Source organism: Bicyclus anynana, chromosome 26, assembly GCF_947172395.1.
Source record: "Bicyclus anynana chromosome 26, ilBicAnyn1.1, whole genome shotgun sequence".
Taxonomy (NCBI): Eukaryota; Metazoa; Arthropoda; class Insecta; order Lepidoptera; family Nymphalidae; genus Bicyclus; species Bicyclus anynana.
The window spans coordinates 3,506,433-3,525,988 of record NC_069108.1 but is presented as its reverse complement, the minus strand read 5'-3'; the positions used below and the strand labels follow the sequence as shown (position 1 = coordinate 3,525,988).

The 19,556-nt window shown below is 38.2% G+C and overlaps 2 protein-coding genes across 3 annotated transcripts in view; one reads left to right on the top strand and one right to left on the bottom strand.

The window, feature by feature from the left end:
* LOC112051120 (dipeptidyl peptidase 9) overlaps positions 1 to 11,097 on the bottom strand; it is a 28,689-nt gene extending 17,592 nt beyond the window's left edge. The window contains exons 1-8 of one of the 2 annotated variants that reach the window (XM_024089613.2): positions 10,543 to 11,097; positions 7,245 to 7,446; positions 6,614 to 6,792; positions 6,404 to 6,501; positions 5,529 to 5,631; positions 3,652 to 3,773; positions 2,073 to 2,202; positions 371 to 521 (exon numbers count right to left, since the gene is read on the bottom strand). In XM_024089613.2, the coding sequence (XP_023945381.1) occupies positions 371 to 521; positions 2,073 to 2,202; positions 3,652 to 3,773; positions 5,529 to 5,631; positions 6,404 to 6,501; positions 6,614 to 6,792; positions 7,245 to 7,446; positions 10,543 to 10,826 (1,269 nt within the window). In that variant the 5' untranslated portion in view covers positions 10,827 to 11,097. The remainder of the gene's footprint in view (positions 1 to 370; positions 522 to 2,072; positions 2,203 to 3,651; positions 3,774 to 5,528; positions 5,632 to 6,403; positions 6,502 to 6,613; positions 6,793 to 7,244; positions 7,447 to 10,542) is intronic. The other variant, XM_024089611.2, reaches the window with a different exon arrangement.
* A 1,726-nt stretch (positions 11,098 to 12,823) lies between these two features.
* LOC112051135 (unextended protein) overlaps positions 12,824 to 19,556 on the top strand; it is a 59,580-nt gene continuing 52,847 nt past the window's right edge. The window contains exon 1 of the mRNA XM_052889461.1: positions 12,824 to 13,397. Within this exon, the coding sequence (XP_052745421.1) occupies positions 12,943 to 13,397 (455 nt within the window). The 5' untranslated portion in view covers positions 12,824 to 12,942. The remainder of the gene's footprint in view (positions 13,398 to 19,556) is intronic.

Here is a 19,556-nt window from a genome sequence, read left to right as displayed (position 1 = left end):
AATAAAATGAGAAGATCCGCAAAAGAACCAAAGTCACCGACATAGTCGAGTAGCGATGCTGAAGTGGCAATGGGCGGGGCACATAGTTCGAACAGCTAATGGACGTTGGGGTCTCAAGGTGCTGGAATGGCGACCCCGCACTGGAAAGCGCAGTGTTGGTCGACCCCCCACCAGAAGGATTGATGATATCAAGTGAGTCGCAGGGATTCGCTGGATGCAGGCGGCACAGTATCGTGATGTTTGAAAGTCCCTACAAAAGGCCTATGTCCTGCAGTGGACGTCCATCGGCTGATATGATGATGCCCAGCGGCACCAGCGCACGCTCCAGCCGCTGCTGCTTGCGGTCCAGCAGCTGACATGATGATGATACCTGAGTGTTGGGGCAGGGGTGCTCCCGCGTCTCCCCGGGGTTCATGTCGGCGGGCGCGTTCTCGTAGCCGGCGCGCGCGCTGAACTCGCCTAGCGGCACCAGCGCCAGCTCCAGCCGCTGCTGCTTGCGGTCCAGCAGCTGCACCCACACGCTGGACAATGAGATTGAGATAAATAAAAAAAAAGTGTGCTTTAAATCCTGTTATCGCCACGTTGCAACGACTTGCGGTGCGGACAGCTTCAGTGTGCTCATGTCGTTGGAGCCGTCCACATCTCTTGTTGTGTAATTTTATATGGGTTACTTGGAATAGGCGGGGAGAGTGAGTTGAGTGGAAAAGGGGATGGTTTCTTAACAGTCAAAGGATCATTTGACCCTACACACATCGTTCACAAGTGCGTGACTCCACTCAAGGTCATTCTCTGCCACTCAGGGTTTATTGGTAACATTCTTAGTGGGAAACCCCTAATACTCCGACAATCCTCAAACAAATTACACCTGTCTCGCTAAGTCCATATGTAATTGATCTCAGTGTATGTTCAGGCATACATTGGAGCAAACAAAACTTCCATCTTAAGCAGCTAGGATGTTTAATGTTGCTCGTAAAAGACAGATTCGAGACTAACTAATACACATACAAGGATGTTGCTTATAATGAACGCCTGTAGAATTATTATAGCAAAACATTATGATAGACAGCATTGCATTTTTCTGAAGGTCGCAGACTGTAACACTGAGTTTAGATTAAAAACTACTTTCAAAAAAAAAAAAAAAACGCCATCTATGAGCCTCAGGCATAACTACGTCGCAATGGTTTTCGAGGGTTTGTTTCAAAATTCATCGCCACGCCATCTACTGGCAGTTTAAAATAACAAACTTCACTTTCACTTCTTTCACTTTGCCTGTAGAATTGTAGATGGCAGCACGAATTTAAAAGCCTCCCTGATTATACTTTTCGTAACGCCACCAACCACCAAGTCAAGCGTGCGTAAAGAAGTTTTACTTTTATAAATAAAAGCCGGCCAAGTGCGAGTTGAATTACGCGCAATGTTGGGTTCGGTAGATTAACCGTGAACCGTGATAGCCCAGTGGATACGACCTTTGCCTTCGATTCGGAGGGTGTAGGTCCAACTTTGTGTCTAAGGTAAAAAATCACGAGTAAATCTGCATACCTGAAGGTTTTTCAGTTCTCTACATGTGTGAAGTCCGCCAATCGATATTGGGCCAGCGAGTTTGGGTTCGGTAGATTGACCGTGAACCGTGAACCATGAACCGTGATAGCCCAGTGGATACGACCTTTGCCTTCGATTCGGAGGGTGTAGGTCCAACTTTGTGTCTAAGGTAAAAAATCACGAGTAAATCTGCATACCTGAAGGTTTTTCAGTTCTCTACATGTGTGAAGTCCGCCAATCGATATTGGGCCAGCGAGTTTGGGTTCGGTAGATTGACCGTGAACCGTGAACCATGAACCGTGATAGCCCAGTGAAAACGACCTTTGCCTTCGATTCGGAGGTCGTAGGTCCAACTTTGTGTTTCACCAGCGAAGGTAAAAAATCACGAGTAAATCTGCATACCTGAAGGTTTTTTCAGTTCTCTACATATGTGAAGTCCGCCAATCGATATTGGGCCAGCGTGTTGGACTTAACCTAACCCCTCTCGTTCTGTGAGGAGACTCATGCTCAACAGTAACTGGTAGAACACTCACTATTGACTGCACGGCGTCCAGCCGACCCTGGCCAGGTACTCCAGCCAGGGGAAGGTCTCCTTGAGCGAGTTGCGCAGCTCGTACCACCGGATGTCGGTCACCTCCAGCGAGTCGCCGCCGCACTCTGAAACTTGTACACATCCACACGTTACAACCACAGATATAAGAGGTAACCTCAGACCAATTATAGAAGGACCTGTATCTCACTCATAGTCACGAACAAAATTGTCTGTCATTTTCTGAAGAAAATGAGCTTAGATTTGGTATATATCTTATACTAAACTAGAAGTTTTTGACCGTTTTTTTACACAATTCAATTACACAAAGAGGTATTTTTACGGAGCTCTTTAACCGACGAACACGATTACAACTATTTAACATCGATACTATAGAGACAGTTTCTATAATCGCATTAGATCGTTGATCATATACTTTGACAGAAAAGTAACGTCTAGCGAGGCAGGTCCTATACAATAATTGGTCTGAGGAGGTAACGAGATTTATAAAGTGCCAAATCATTATATTGAACCCAGCGTTCCCAGGGGCATGGCTTAAATCGCTGTTTAATATTTAGTGAAAAATTAAATATATCCCTTACTTTACAGTTGAATATTATTTATTCCTTTTGTCCCAGAACAAAACAAGACTGCTAGTACATGCGCGGGCACGCTTGCGATGTTCCGCACACCCGGGTGTAAGCGGGCCACGCCCCCTTGCTACTTCTATTGCTAAAAGCGTTAGCTTTTAGCGTAGTCTGTTCAAGTGGTTACAACCATCGATCTCCTATTAAAAAGTGGATCAACAATCAGAGAGCAAAAAACGTCTCCACTCAATGAGTGTCAAACACAACTTCTTGGCATTTAATTCAAGTAGTCGCATTTGCAAATTCAACCTTAAACTCAAACCTTAAGGTTGAATTTGCTCTGAATTTGTGATTTTATTGAATATTGGACTATATTTAAAGGCCTTTAGGTATAATTTTCTTTAATAATAATTCTAAAACTGTCAAAGCAAAATTGTCCAGTTCTTAAGTGAAAGGACATGTCCCAATTATGTATGGAGGCTGGGCCTTTATTCCGAGTGTCAACTAAGCAGAACAAATTATTTTCATTTTAAAAGAACATAAAATATAGGGCTAGAACCCCAAAATAAATAAATTTTTGGAACCCGCATTTTTTTTTTAATTAACATTTTTATTATGACAACATGCTTGTAACTCACACCCTGACAGATTGACAGTGATCTTCGCGTAGTAGCGTTTGTTTAGTGTGTTTTTAAAACAATTTAAGGATATTTTTTGTTTAATGCTTCTCTGTCTACGATTGAATGTTTCTTTTTAACTTGTGTCTTATTGACATTTGAACATATTACATGACATTGACAGCTTACACCGGATATGAATTCAATTCCAGGTGTTTTATTGACTCTTTTGAACACTAACACTTTTACTATATTGTCTATGTTTAATTTGTAGACAAGACAGCAAAACGAAAAAATATTAATCTAATATCTTCGTCGTCCACCTAGTGGGGGGGGGGGGGGGTTTGGCGTGTGTGTGAGTGTGAAAACTGAAGTTTACCTATCCGCTCCGAGTTGCCCTCCTGGTAGTAGTCCAGCACGGTGGTGGGGGTGGCCTTCTGCAGGCGGAACGTCACCAGCTTGAGTATCGACTTCGCGTTGGGTGTGCCGGCTCGGGGAAACCTGTTACAGAAGAATAATAGAAATTTATATCTATACTAAAAAACAGTTTGACATACAAAGTTGAAATTTGGCAGGGATGTAGTTCGTAGTCAGTAGATTTCTGCTAAGAAAGAATTTTGCAATAGATTCAGATGAAAGAGATCTAAAAATATACTTCATATATAAATAATATTCTGTATTTAGAAGTTGCTTTACAAACATCCCGACAAACTTTGTGTTTTTGTATAATTAGTAAAAGTTGACTTAATTATCTCGACGGTCTGATATAAATAGTATATTCAAATGTCGGTTAAAAATAAATAATAAAAAAACAAAGCGCCATCTATGAGCCACTGGCAGAACTGCATCGCAACAGGTTCCTGTCCAAAAAGGGTTTATTTCAAAGTTTCTCAGGAAGCCATCTAGTGGCAGTTTAAAATAACAAAAACTGTTTAACTATGCCTGTAGATGGCAGCACACATCGCCCGATTTCAAATCGTAACACACTCAGCAACTTCCAACAAAAATCAATCTTCATCCAACACTTACTAACTAAAAATGGTAATGTCGACTAATTGAAATTTAGTTTTTCCTCCAATTTCCTCGATGTAGTGAGTTGAAAAATTTACTTTTAGTACTACTACACTACAGCCTTTCTTGATGAGTACTGTTTACCAACAATGAAATTAGAAATGAAGGTAGAAAATGCATGTCTTGCAACTTATTTCTTTAAAATTATGTATGGTTTGTTTATATAATGTTATAAAAAATATATTAACTATAGCTAATTGTTATAAGTTTATTAATCAAATTTATTTTATTTATTTAAGAACAAGTTAATTATTATTAGGTGTGAAATGACTAGTGATTTATACCCTCATCTTTAATTTGTATGTTTGTAAACAGTACTCATCAAGAAAGGCTGTAGTATAAATACTTTCACAGCAAATAAAACTTCCAGTGCCCTTGAATACCTCAGAATTCTATTTTTTTTGATAATAGTGAGTGTCGCAGGATTTCGTTTTCTCGTTGTACATTACACAAACTCTATTTATTTTGAAATTGATTTACACTAACTAACACAGATTAAAGAATAATAGGCAGAGAGAGCGCACGCACACTGCAGTGATGCAGTCATTTCAAATACAAATTAAAAAATTAAAAAACTAATACATAATACATTCTCGAGTCTATACGAACCGAAGCGTCGCATTAGTAATTTTCAATATTTTTTAAGAAAAATGTATATAATGTTTTTAAATACTTTAAAAATTGTTCAAAAAAACTGTAAAAATAAGATGGCGTATTTTTTTACAGGTAGGTTGATGATTGGTCTATTATGATATTAATCATGTTTGTTTGTTAATGTTAAATCTTGAATTACAAATTAGGAAAAATATTTATATGTATGGTAGAGTTTGGGTAATGAAAGTAGATACTGAAATCACCCGCCAAATTTAAAAAAATATTTAAACAAATTATGAAAACGCTTGTTTGTTAATACATTATTACCTATACTATAAGAATTAAACTCAGTAATTCCAATTTTTGCACTATAATTTTGAGAATTAAATACGATTTTTTTTAATTTGGCGGGCAATTTTAGTCTTTACTTATATTAGCCAAACTCTAGATAACAACATTATGCGGATGTCAAGGAGATGCATGCGTGAAGTTTGTTTTTTTTATGGGTTTCACCCGCTTCACTGCGCGGTATGTAAAGACTCATCCTGTATCATTCTCTATTCTGTGCTAAGTAATAACTCACTCACTCACCTGAATTCTTCAACTTCACCACTAGAGCTCTGCGAGGAAGGGAAGCTGAATATTTTCACCTCACTTTCATCTACCTCTTCGTAGACTATCCGAAATACATCATCTGAAATAATATATTTTTTGTTTTTAGTATTATTACATGGATCTCACAACTTTTTAATAGAAGAACTGAGTAGCGAGAATTGGTATATTTTTACAACTTTTATTTTTATCGACTTAAAAAAAAAGGAGGAGGTTCTCAATTCTTTTTTTATTCAATTTTTTTATTAATTTTTTTTTAATGTTTGTTACCTCATAACTTTGTCATTTCTTAACCAATTTTGAAAATTCTTTTTTTGTTTGTATCAGTATACTTCCAGATTGGTCCCATTTAATTTTCATGAAAATCAGTTCAGTAATTTTGTGTTAAAATGAAAATAACGAAATTGCCCGTACTGTGGCGCTTTCGTTCACTATGCTAGACACACTAAAAACAGAAAAATGAAATCTTTTTAACAAAAAAATTCAACCGACTTCAAAATCATAAAAATAAACTACAAAGCGAAAAATAACACCGTATGTGCTACCTTCTGATCACTTTGAAGGCGGTGCCAACACAGTGATGAATTAACTGCCGTTTAAATCATAAGGTTTTAGGATTTACAGACAGTTCTTTCCCGTGGTTCTTTCAGAAACGACTTTATTAATACGCCACTGGCTTGACACCGCCTTCAAAGTGATCAGAAGAGCGCATTCGATGTTATTTTTCTCATTTTTCAGTTTATTTTTGTGATTTTGAAATCGGTTGAATTTTGTCGTTAAAAAGATTTTAATGATAACATCGACTTGTTGATGAGATATATCGTGGTATTCATGTTAGGTTTCTACCGACTCACCGTCACACTTGGGCTGCCACCACAGGCCGGTGTAGCGCGAGAACTCCTCCTGCGTGACGTAGCACGGCACGCCGGCCTGCCGCGGGTCCTCCGCTAGCCTGCAACGAGCAGCAAATCATCATCATATCAGCCGATGGAGCGACCGACCAGCGACCCGCGCTCCTCCCTCCACCAGCGCTGCTACACCGCGCGCTGCGTCACTCTACGTACCGCTCGTCTCGGCCCTTGCACGCGTAGGTGAGCCGGGCGGGCCGGCGCAGCGTGTCGCCCGCGAGCCACACGTCGCCGCGCGCCGCGTGCGCCACGAGCGCCGGCAGCGAGGGACACATGGCCGGCGTCAGCGGCGCGCCCCAGCCCGTGCTGAGCGACCGCGGCACCAGCGGCGGCGACTGGAACCAGCGGTATAGTCACATCACACTAATATTGTAAAAGCTGAAGTTCGTGTGTAAGTGTGTATGTTTGTTCCTCCTTTACGCTGCGGCTACTGAATCGATTTGGCTGAAATTTGCAATGGAAATAGATTTTACTTTGGATTAACATATAGGTAACTTTTCATCCCGGCAAAATCTATTCCCATGGAATTTGTGAAAAACTGAATTCCTCGCGGACGAAGTCGCGGACTAGTTTTTTTTTTTTTTTTTTTAATTCTCAACTATTATTTTTTATAATTAATATCCTGTGTAATTTTAGCACGATGAAACATTGATTCTTTAGATGCAGCATGTATGAACATATAAAATCATGGTCAGGCAGATCCTATAGAAGGTAATTGGTCTGAGAATGATGATGATGATGATGATGATGATGGATGATGATGATTGTAAATGTATCGCTGCTGCACCTGATTGGGTCCCTCCTCAGCTATGAACAGCGAGGAGGCGCATGGGAACAGCACGCGGCCGGTGCGCGGGTGCAGCTCGTAGGAGGCGATGCCCCAGGCCGCCACCCTCTGCCGCTCCCACAGCAGCTGCTCCTCCCGGGACCACTTCCCCGACGACACGCCCAGCGCTACGTTGGACTCTATGAGCGGCTTCCAATCTAACCTGGAAGTGATATAAAAAAACTGTCAATCATAGTTTTTTTTTTATTTTTTACAAGTTAGCCCTTGACTAGTCTCACTTGTTGGTAAGTGATCATCACTTACCAACAAGTAACCTAAGATGAAAGCGGGCTGACTTGTTAGGAGGAGGATGAAAATCTACACTCTTACGTCGTACGTCTTTGTCGGTAGGGTGGTAACTAGCCACGGCCGAAGCCCACCAGCCAGACCTGGACCAATTAAGAAAATCTCAATTGACCCAGCCGGAGATCGAACTCAGTACCTCCGTCATTAAATCCACCGCGCATACCACTGCGCCACGGAGGCCGTCTAAAAATAGTTTTGACTAGTGGGAGGCTATGGCCATGGCTAGAGACGAATATCTTGGCAATCTATGGATTCACTGTGCGGGTCCCAGATCCATTGCGTGGTAAAGAGAAAAACTCCAAGCAGAATCCTGGACTTGTGACCAATTGGTGTAGGGTTAAGGAATTTCTTGACAATTGATTCACTCCCCTTTGGTAAGATCCTATTACAGCAGCTTTGGATACCCGTTCTAATACAGAACTAGCACTTCTAGAGAGGGCAAGGTCTTTAAGCAAGTTATAGACAGATTTTACTAGTAATCCACCTACTCCTACAGCATACAGACTAACCACATAGCCGTGCACTCTACCAGCAAAGATGTACCGCCAAGCAATTTAGCATTCTGGTAAAATGTTGTGTAGAAATCGAAGGGAGTGTGGATTAAAGAAAAGTAAAAGATTAAGTCCACCATCTGGCTGCTTATTTTTTTTTAATTTTTCCTAGAGAAATGCACCATCCGGTGCCAGTTTATTGATGACTACTGTATATAGAGACACATAGTACCTATTTGATTATGTAAGTGCTGTAAACTCCTAAATGGTACCTTAGAAAAGTCACCAGGGGGATTGGGCGATAGTAGAAACAGGCCCAAAGGCAGAAGCAGAGTCGATGGATGGACTCTCTAATGTCCTCTGAGACTCTGACCTCAGCTTAGAGTCAGTCTGAGAAGGGTGCACCAAAATTGTGGGTTAAAAAGCCCATGTCTGGGTGACGTCAGATATTGGAGACCGGCGAATATTCTGTGTAGCTAGTGTTTGTTTTGCTGGTAATCGTTTGCTGCATCTGTCTTTGTCCTTTGCCTGTTTGGGATAAACTGATGAACAGATTTTCATAAGGTTTTCATCAAAAAATCAGTAGTGGTATTGTTACGACCGCTGCTTTTACTTCTTATCGTCTAGATCTTAATTTTCTTTTTTCCTCTCTTGTTTGTTGGTCAATCAGAGATCAGTCTCTGGACCATAATCCGATCAAATGACTTTTTAGTATGTCGTTTTGGGCTCTGCACATCCACTGATGTAGTGTAGTAGTCGTCATCAACCCATATTCGGCTCACTGCTGAGCTCGAGTCTCCTCTCAGAATGAGAGGGGTTAGGCCAATAGTCCACCTGGCCCAATGCGGATTGGCAGACTTCACACACGCAGAGAATGAATATAATTCTCTGGTATGCAGGTTTCCTCACGATGTTTTCCTTCACCGATTGAGACACGTGATATTAAATTTCTTAAAATGCACACAACTGAAAAGTTGGAGGTGCATGCCCTGAACCGGATTCGAACCCACACCCTCCGGAATCGGAGGCAGAGGTCATATCCACTGGGCTATCACTGCTCTTTGTCTCTAGTGTGTAGTGTGTAGTGTATAGTAGTACTTTATGTATAAATTAGTTAACATTGTAGCGTCCCTCCAGGAATGAGTATATACTACTATACTATGTTGGCCAGTCGTGTTCGTTTCAGGCGGAATTTGCAGTCGCTGACGTCTAACAATTTGACAGCCAGGTTGTTTTTATGGCGCTCAAGCCTCTGTTTGTAGGCCTCTAGTGACCTGTCTATTTCCTCCTTAACAGGTGAAATGTTAAGATGGCTGTGTGTTTCTACAGTCTTGACGAACCGTGGTGCATTGCATATTACATTCAATACATTGTTTTGGAAGCGCTGAAGTATCTCTAGATCTAGATCTTAATAAAACAATTTATTTTATATGCTTTTTGTACACAAAATTGCTATTGTTATACTTACCTAAAAGCAAGTATTTTAGTAATGAATTGACTTGGAAATTAATCATAATTAAAATATCATTTGAATTGCAAATCGATACCACACTTATGAATAAAGTATTTTTGATTGTCTTTGTTAGTTTTAAAGTTATTTTATTTTTAAATATGAAAATGTATGTGTTTATAAAGTTTGTCAGTCTACTATTTGGCAATCAAACAGGTTCATGTTGACCAATTCCTGTCTATTGTATTGCTACTAACTAAATCCTCAAATATTGGTTGCGGCTAGGTACAACTGAATAGGGACACAGCTCAGCACTTTGTAGTTTAACCCTGCAAAGTGTTGCTCTGTTTATTGTGGTGATGTCTTAACACTTACCATTAGATTGGGTGAACTATCTATTGCAGTGCTATTTATTTATTCATTGAATTACATATCCATTTTACAATCATAATAAATATCTTACCTTTATTATCTAAATGGTACCCTTGGGAGACAAGCAAATATATTTTTATTCATCTAAATAAATATTTAAAGTATAATAAGCTATGACAGTGGTGTAGCGTGTGTTGGAGGGGCCCCGTATCAAAATTAGTTGCGGGGGCCCAAATAAGGGGTAAAAGAAATTGTTACCCTTCTTTACCTTTGTCTTCTGTGGTAAAGAAGGGTAACAATTTCTACTGCTTGCTAAAAATCCTTGCTAAAAATAAATATGACAGTGACAAAAAACAATTGCTTTTTGACTTTAGTCTATACTAGGATACTGGTGATTAAATATTTTATTAAGACTCAATAAACCTGAGCAATGGATTATCAGTATACACTGGTTTTATCAACTAGTACGGGACTAAGAACAAAGAACTAAAATTTCTCAATAGTGTCATACAAATACTGTGTTTTGACTTGGGACTGCTTTACCTCTCTATTAATACTCTATAAAAATAAACAGGCACTTGAAAGGCAATTAAAAAAAACTTAATTTAGATTTATTTAAACAATTCAAGAGGAACTGTACCTCGAATTACTGGGCTGTTGCGACGGCGTAACATCGGTATAAAGGAGAGTGATCTCCCATCCGTTCTGTGGGGTTCTCAAGAAGTAAATCCTGGTCTTTCCGTTACCGAGCTTCCTGAACGAGATAGCCATCGGTACCATTGTAGATAAAGACGACAGTTCTTTACGTAAATCGTGAACAGCTTGGCGGACTTCAGCCCAGCTATATTTCTTGGGCGCGCGGTCATATTCTCCCGCCGCAGCCCCATCTCCAGCCTCCCTGAGCTCCATTTTCTCGATATCCATACAAAATTTCGACTAGAAATCCAATTTCATGACCGCCCGGTCGACTGCACTCGACGTAAAAACGTTTGCAACAATTATACGTATAACAAAAGATAATTAATATATTTTAACTAATATCATGGCTACGTATACTATTTAAGTTGCATTATAATATAACTAATTACTTATTACGTGATAATTATGAATATTTGCCTAAAAATCCTAAACCCGAGCCAACACACTGATTTTTTACGTTTGCCAAATGGCCACCACAGATGATAATCTACAGGAGTGAGGACTCAGGACAGCTGTGTTCAGCGTTGCCAATACCTATTTACATAATTCACCACAAATCCCAGCAAAATTCCCCAAATTTGGAAAAAGAAAATATTCCAATATTGTGTGTTGTACACACATTCACCACAGAAATCAAGGAAAAAAAAATGAATGAATGTAAGAATGTTTTTATTAAATTATCTGTATTACACTTTTTTCTAGAAATAAGTTGAATATTACCCGGATTTCATCGATTTTTTATTTTGTCTCCAATAGTAGTCATTAAGAGTAGCAGTAGTAGAGTTAGTAGCAGAGATTAAAAATCTCTATGCATAGAACCAATCCCCACGGAAATCGTCCAAATAGAATTAAAACTCCCCGTAAGTCAGGGAATTCCTCAAAAGTTGGCAGCACTGGCTGTGTTACATTTCTGTCAGTCACACAGATAAAAATAATGATTAACTTGTCAGTTGGTAATGTCAAATTCAGCTGTTGACATCAAACTGTACTTATATTATCTGTTAGAGCACTACAGACTTGCGACTGTCGGTCTACGATTCATTTAAAAACAAAATCCTACATCTTTATAACGTTAACGTTAACTGCCACTACAAGTGCAGATGCCTGTGACTACGTCCACATTGGATCATTTTTTTGGTAAATTATAATTCCCGTTTCGAAAGTAAATTACAAAACATATTTTCAATCTAAAACTGTTCATTAGTATATCGTGGTAAAACAATACCAATAATTTATACCCAAAATGCGAGTTCTAGAGAAAAAAGTGGCCTAGAAGTTAACAAGGTATTAATCACACTGTAGCAGCACCACATTTCCTGTAATTATAATTTATCACAAAGATTTGTTATTATTTCAGTTTAAAGAGCATGTAATTAAAGTCTTTTTTAAAGATTTGAAGAAAAATGAAATTTTGGCGCCGCGCGCCGTTTGATTCATGATTAAGGATCCCGTAAGGGTTAGAAACTAAACGGGCATACTCCATCGTTGTATCACGTGAGTTTTAGCCGGGTTACATAGTAAATTAAATATGAATAACAATCACTATAATTTTAATTCTAAGTTTTACGTCTAATACCTGCTACCTGAAAACACCCCCGCTTTTGAGATTAGGGAATATCCATTGCTTTCCAATGATATTAAATAGATGTGTTACTAGCGCATGAAAAATAAGGCGCTCAAAAGAAGGATAGTCAAGTCAATGTTAGTTGTGATCAACAACGAACGTTATTAAACAAAATTTAATACCTAAATATCGTCAACAATGTCAAGTTGTGTATTCAGGAAGTGTAAAAAATATATATATTCATCAATATTTAATGTAATTAAACACAAAATTGTGTATGTGTGCGCTCACTGTTGTAGCCTATAATTGATCGGATCAGTTTTTGTGGTGACTTTGTAGGGACGTAACCGATCTATAGTTTAAAATTATCATTGTTACTTTCTATGTTTATGTTATACTACCGATCCTCAAAATTTCAACTTTCTTACTTAAATCTGGCACGCTGCACGTCTGAGAGACACATTGTGGACCGGATGATATTTGTTACTAAAAAACCCCAATTTTGTTTATGTAAGTCAACTAACAATGTGTAGAATTTAAGGTGAACCGCGAATTTTAAAATTCATTTTATAAAGTTCGAAACTCAGCAGGCTGCATGTAAAAAGTCGCAAGTCTACAATGCTCAATATACCGGATGTGACAACATTTTGAAATAAAATACTGCAGTTCCGGCAACAATTGCCGCCGCGAGTCAGACTGTCAAGCGAGAAAAACATGTCGCTGTGTTTTTAATACAAAGAATTTCTCATTTTATTTTCATCTAACTGAGTTTTTGCAATGGCACCGGTGTCCTGTGTGTTACGGACTTGTGGGATATTATTATATTTGATATTACAAGTGCACGCAACGAGGAATTTAACTGTAGAACCATGGATAGTGTCTTTAAAAGTGGAAGCAAAATCATGTGTAGATGTCCGGTGTAAATATTTGTTATTAGTGAACGGCACGGAGTTTTTAGGGCATTATTCATGGAAATTAACGTCTACAGCAGCAGCTAGGGGTAGTTATTGTGATAATATATACTCAGATTATGAAATAAATGAGGTGAAAACTACGGAATTTTTTACGCGAGTTCGTTTGGCATTGCCGAATTATGTGGATAAAATCTTCTTCTGTTTACGACATAGTGTTAAAGAATACACCCCTGTCGGTGGTACATGGGTCCACCAAGGTGCTGATTTATTTTTGGAACCCAAGACGGATGCCAGTGACGCCGACAATTCGAATAAAATGCAAGTATTTTTTTTCCTCTTAATTATACTACGCTCTATTTATTTTATACGTTCTAGCTAATAATAATAGATTGCCTAACTAATTAATTAAATGAATATGCAATTAATGATTGTGTTAAGCCACAATAACACATTACTATTTTTTTTTTACTATTACCTTCATTTTTACGATTAAAAGTCAATTTATTCTTTTAGGAAATCAATTATCTAAACTAAATAAAGTAAGATTTAATTGTTGGTTTAATACAAATAGCTTTTAAACCACTGGACAGATTTTAATAATCTTTAATTAATAGAAAGATGCAAAATGGTCACATTCACTAGGCTATCATGGCTCCTAAGTCCTAACATACAATATACAGTGTAAACTCCACGTAATGTCACTCGATTTAACAACAAACTTGCTAAAGCATCAACATCACATGCCTTTGATTGGTTTAGCTTGCATTCCATACAATGATATAATCCATATAGCATTACAAAAATTAAGAAATAAAAAGTACCTTTTAAGTTGCCAAAATTAGTGAAAACCTCATTCTTTTGGTATACATAGTATACTGGTCTCCTGCTTTATTAAATTTCTATCTTAATGCCCTTCAAATGACTCTCCCAGATCTGAGCAACATAGATGATGGGGGAAAACCACTGAAAAATCTTGCTATATGTGTGTAGAGGCAATAGGAACATCAAAGCACTTGTTGGTTGGATGTAAGGTGCTCCTGGATAGGAGTCTATACTCACATTGTCATGATACGAGTACTCCAAATTAAACGTGAAGCTATAAGCCGTTCAGTAGCAAGAGCTCAAAAAAGGTTGACTACAAATAAAAGACAAATAAACTTTGTCAAAGCAGGTTCAATAACAAAATCATCTAGTAAGCCTTACTTAATTCTAGGTTATGCACCTGAGTAGACTTTTTTAATGGATATGTATGTTGCTATTTTGAGATCTAGGTCAGACATTTTTCTTCTGTCCAAACAAACTAAGCAAATAGTATTAGTAGAGCTTCTGTGCCGTGGGAGACTAACATTCCAAAGGACCACAGTATAAAAGTATAAGAGCTTCTGTGCCGTGGGAGATTAAATTTCAAAAGGACCACAGTATGCCGTAGAAGTAAGTGCGAGAGGATTATCAGCAAAATCTCTCTATAACTTGCTTAAAGACCTTGACCTCTCTAGAAGTGCAGCTAGTTCTATTTTAGATAATAATAATCCTCTAATAGGATCTTACCGAATTTGGCTAGGCAGGGAGAACAACACTAGCAGAGAAGGGGAGTGTCGATTGATCGTCAAGGTATTCCTTAACCCTACATCCTGTAGTCACAAGTCCAGAACTCTGCTCGTAGTTTTTCTCTCTACCACCCGATGGACCCGGCACCCGCACTGTGAATCCATGGAATGCTAAGATATTCGTCTGTAGCCTATAATAAACTTGACTGTCGGCATCATAAAAAAAAAACACTTTCTTAGAAATTTGTCCTTTTGTTTACAAATTAGGATTGCACGTGCCATGCCATCTTAGATTGTTGTTGACCATGACTAATAAGTAAGTGAGGGACTTAATATGTTACGTTATTTATATTAGGTTTGGGGTAGGAGTAGGGTAATGTAGGGTATGGATAGGGAAGAAGTACACATAAGTCAAAGCAAACCTTGACTGGATCCTACTAATATTATAAACAAAAGAAAGTTTGTATGGATGTTTGTTACTCTTTAACGCCGATTTAGCACTCGTGTACGATGTTGTGTAGAAACCGAAATGGGTGTGGATTTTCATTTTCCTCCTAGCAGGTTAGCCATCTTAGATTGCATCATCACTTAGTATCAGGTGAGATTGTTGTCAATAACTAACTTGTAAATAATAAAAAAAGGAGGCTTGGCACTGTAGACAGATAAGGATGACATACCACATGGCAACCGAACAAATACACAGAGAATAGAGATAACGTGAGATAATGGGAGAGTGCCATTAGCCCTTATAATATACACATTATTTTATCTATGCTTTTTATAGCCTTGACCAAGTGGCAGTCAATAATGCTGTCTGATTTATTATTGCTGACCTTTGTGGAATTGGAAAATGATATGCCTGTTAATAAGTTATTAACAGGAATTATTTTCCTGAATAAGGTTTATGGAATAACTAGCAGACGTTTTTTTTTATTCTTTACAAGTTAGCCCTTGACTACAATCTCACCTGATGGTAAGTGATGATGCAGTCTAAGATGGAATTGGGACTTGTTAGGAGGAGGATGAAAATCCACACCACTTTTTCGATTTCTAAACGATATCGTACCGGAATGCTTTGCCGGTAGGGTGGTAACTTGCCACAGTCGAAGCCTTCCACCAGCCAGACCTGGACCAATTAAGAACATCTCAAAAGGTCCAGCCGGGGATCGAACCCATGACCTCCGTTTTGTTTTGTTCCACCGCATACCACTGCGCCACGGAGGCCGTCAACGTTGCATGGTTTGACCTACGTAGTTCTCCTATCCTGTAAGAATAAGGGTATAAAATTTAGCCAATGACACTCGCAAATAACTTGGCTTTTTAGTGGTGAAAGAATTTTCAAATTCGGTTCAGTAGAGTTTATAGGGACAATACCACAAACTTTACTTCTTTATAGTAGGGGAGCCGAAGAGGGGATTTTTGCAGTTACTCGAGCAGATAAACTTATGGGAGTATACCTTGCACGTTGTTGATTACCTCCACCAAGTATGAGCCCTTAATATTGGTGGGTATGTTTAAGGTAACTGGAAAAAAACTAAATTCCGTAATACTCAACCAGTATGTCAAATTAAGGTATGTGAGTTGATAGCTAAAAGGCGTGCATTTCGAAAATTACAAAATAAAACCCTCATATTTCTGTTATCAAGCCATGAGAGCGGGTAATTTTTTACTTATTTTGAATCAAAATAATCTCCTGAATAATCATGTTTTGTGATGATTTCAATAAGCCAAAGTAATATAAAAATTGTCTTAATAAATCTGTAGTTTTTTTTCACAATGCTAAAACCAAAAAAAGTATATAACTATTTATTCTTTCTATTATCTAATCTACCAAATCGAATCGATTCCAATTACGCTTTAGTAACTGCAAATTTAGCATCCCGGGCTCCCCGGGGAGTATACTACTATTATAATATTAGTATAGATTGCTGACCTTTCTAGCAAAGCAAAATGGTATTCCTGTTAATAGGGTTTATAGAACAACAGCCTGTGGTAGCCAGACAGACCGCATTTAATAGTAGCTAACAGTTTGTTAAGTAATAGAAGAAGAAGAAGAAGCAGAAATACTTTATTGCACACAAAAATACAATTATAAATTAAAAGAACAAAAAGATAAATTAAACTTAGCATGCAAAGGCGGCCTTATTACTAAAAGTAATCTCTACCAGGCAACCCTTGACGAGAGAACTTGTGAAGAAAGAGCGGGAAGGTGCAATACATAATATGTAATTATATATATAAATAATTAAATAAATACAATATAATATATATGTAAATATAATATTAAAATTTACATATGTATTACATAATATATTACAACTAAAAATATATAATATATAATACATAAAAAATATATAATATATACTACATATAAAAAATAAAAAAATAAATACCTCGAAAAATAAAATTTTAATTCAATTTTAATAGTTATTTATGCCAGTCTTGTAATGGAGGCCATTGTAGCACTAGTGATTTTTGTGCAATAAGGTGAAAGCGAATTGCATGACAAACATACATATTTGTGTAATATATATTACATTACACATATTACATTATATTACAAATGACATTATATTTGTGTAAAATGATTAGTGGGATATTTTAAATATAAAACTAGCAGACGCCCGCGTGAAACTCGATGTAAACTTTCAACTACCTCTACCCTACCCCTTCCCTACCCTACCCCGTTTTCTAATTATTATTATGGTTATTGTATAAAGTTCATATTAATATGAACTTTATACAATAACCATAAAGCTCAAATTGACTACGTTTTAGTTAGAAAATATTTGTATGGGAAAAAAAAGGGCTATTTTTATGATTTTTCCGGCAACTATTCGAATTTTTCTCGCCTTAAAAACCATCCTAGAACTTCAACGAACATTTTTAAAAAAGAATTGGCCAAATTGGTCCAGGCGTTGTTGAGTTATGCGCTTCCCAACGCATTTTGCCATTCATTTTTATATTATAGATATACAGATGGGAGTGAAATAAGGTTAATAGTTTCACGAGGACGGAGTCTCGGGTTATATTCGGCTCACTCCTGAGCTCGAGCCTCTCAGAATAAGAGAGGTTAGGCCGATAGTCCACCACGCTGGCCCAATGGGGACTTCACACACGTAGATAATTATGAAAATTCTCAAGTATGCAGGTTTCCTCACCATGTTTTCCTTCCACCGTTTGAGACACGTGATATTTAATTTCTTAAAATGCACACAACTGAAAAGTTGGAGGTGCATGCCCCGGACCAGATTCGAACCCACACCCTCCGGAATCGAAGGGTCATCATATCCGGATATAAATAAATCCGGAATCATATCCACTGGGCTACACACTCGCACATAAGTCACCTTTAATACAAAAAGAAATACATTGAAATCGCTTCATCCGTTCAGCTGGCCTATTCACTATTTTGGTCTTTATTATCAACCTACTGAAGTGGACAACAAAGTGTCATCTAAATATATGATATCCACCGTAAGCACCGGATGACACTTGTAATTTGTATGTGGATGACATTTTTTTCAATTGTTTTTTATTTGGATAGTTTTTTTTTATTCTTCACAAGTTAGCCCGTGAATACAATCTCACCTGATGGTAAGTGATGATGCAGTCTAAGATGTAAGCGGGCTAACTTGTTGGGAGGAGGATGAAAATCCACACCCCTCTTCGGTTTTTACACGACATCGTACCGGAACGCTAAAACGGTTGGCGGTACGTCTTTGCCGGTAGAGTGGTAACTAGCCACGGCCGAAGCCTTCCACCAGCCAGACCAGGACCAATTAAGAAAATCTAAATCCCAGCCCAGGATCGAACCCAGGACCTCCGTCTTGTAAATCCACCGCGCATACCACTGCGCCACGGAAGTCGTCAAATGATGAATGATGGGTTGATGATAAAGACCAAAATAGGATATAGGCTAGGCGGGGGTTATAAATGCGGTATGTCTGAGCTATCCTAGCCTCTAGTAATAATATTTTACCATCGCTCGGTGAGTAATATCTTCTAATATATATTTTTACGAGCATAACATAGTACGCACTCGGTATGACCTTGTACTACATTCCTCCCCTCACCCTAGTTTCGCTATCCGATTACTTGTAGTTGCTTTACAGGGAATTGTGAAATCGGCTTTTTGTGCGGAGGGTAAAGAATTTTTTTTTAACGTCAGCGTTCTTTTTTTAAAATCAGTGCCGCAGCGAACGGGACTGATATTTCTGTACTTTCCTCTGGTGCGGTACGAGGTTTTTTGACCTCGTATTAAAACTTTGTAATGTGTTATGGGGTCCATCGACCTCGTAAATTTTGAAGACGCTAGGTGTACGAGGTCAATTGACCTCGTACCGCAGCGAACGTGTTAATTCTTTGCAACTTACAAGTTAGCCATTGACTAGCTTGGCAAATTCGTTCGTAACTCTCACACCAGCGCTGTCCTTCCCCCCGTTGCCCGCATACAATGTCCCCGCATATCATGGGAGTGTCATCAACGACTTTGGCAATATATACAATCTCACCTGCAGGCTGATTATGTATCTCGACGTATCACTTCTAACTGTGTAACGCAAAGCTAAATTGAACACTAGAGTGTTTTTGCAATTCCGATTATGTAAGACAAAAGACAGCCACAATGCCTATAGTACGCGCGTTAACAACTGAGTCTTAGGGCCATAAATCATTTCTCTATATCTATCTCGCTTGCACTTATGGGTCTTATGGAGCCGTCTAGTGAAGGGTGTAACAATGAAAGACATATTATCGATAAGTAAAGTTTATTATCGTATCTTGTTCACAAAATTAAAAAAATTAACAATATTTGATTTAATATAATACATATTTCATATTATATAATTATTAACTAAATAAAATTAATCTTCATCTGAGTCTTCATCATCAGAATCTTCGTCTTCTGCCAAATTTATTATAAGCGGCG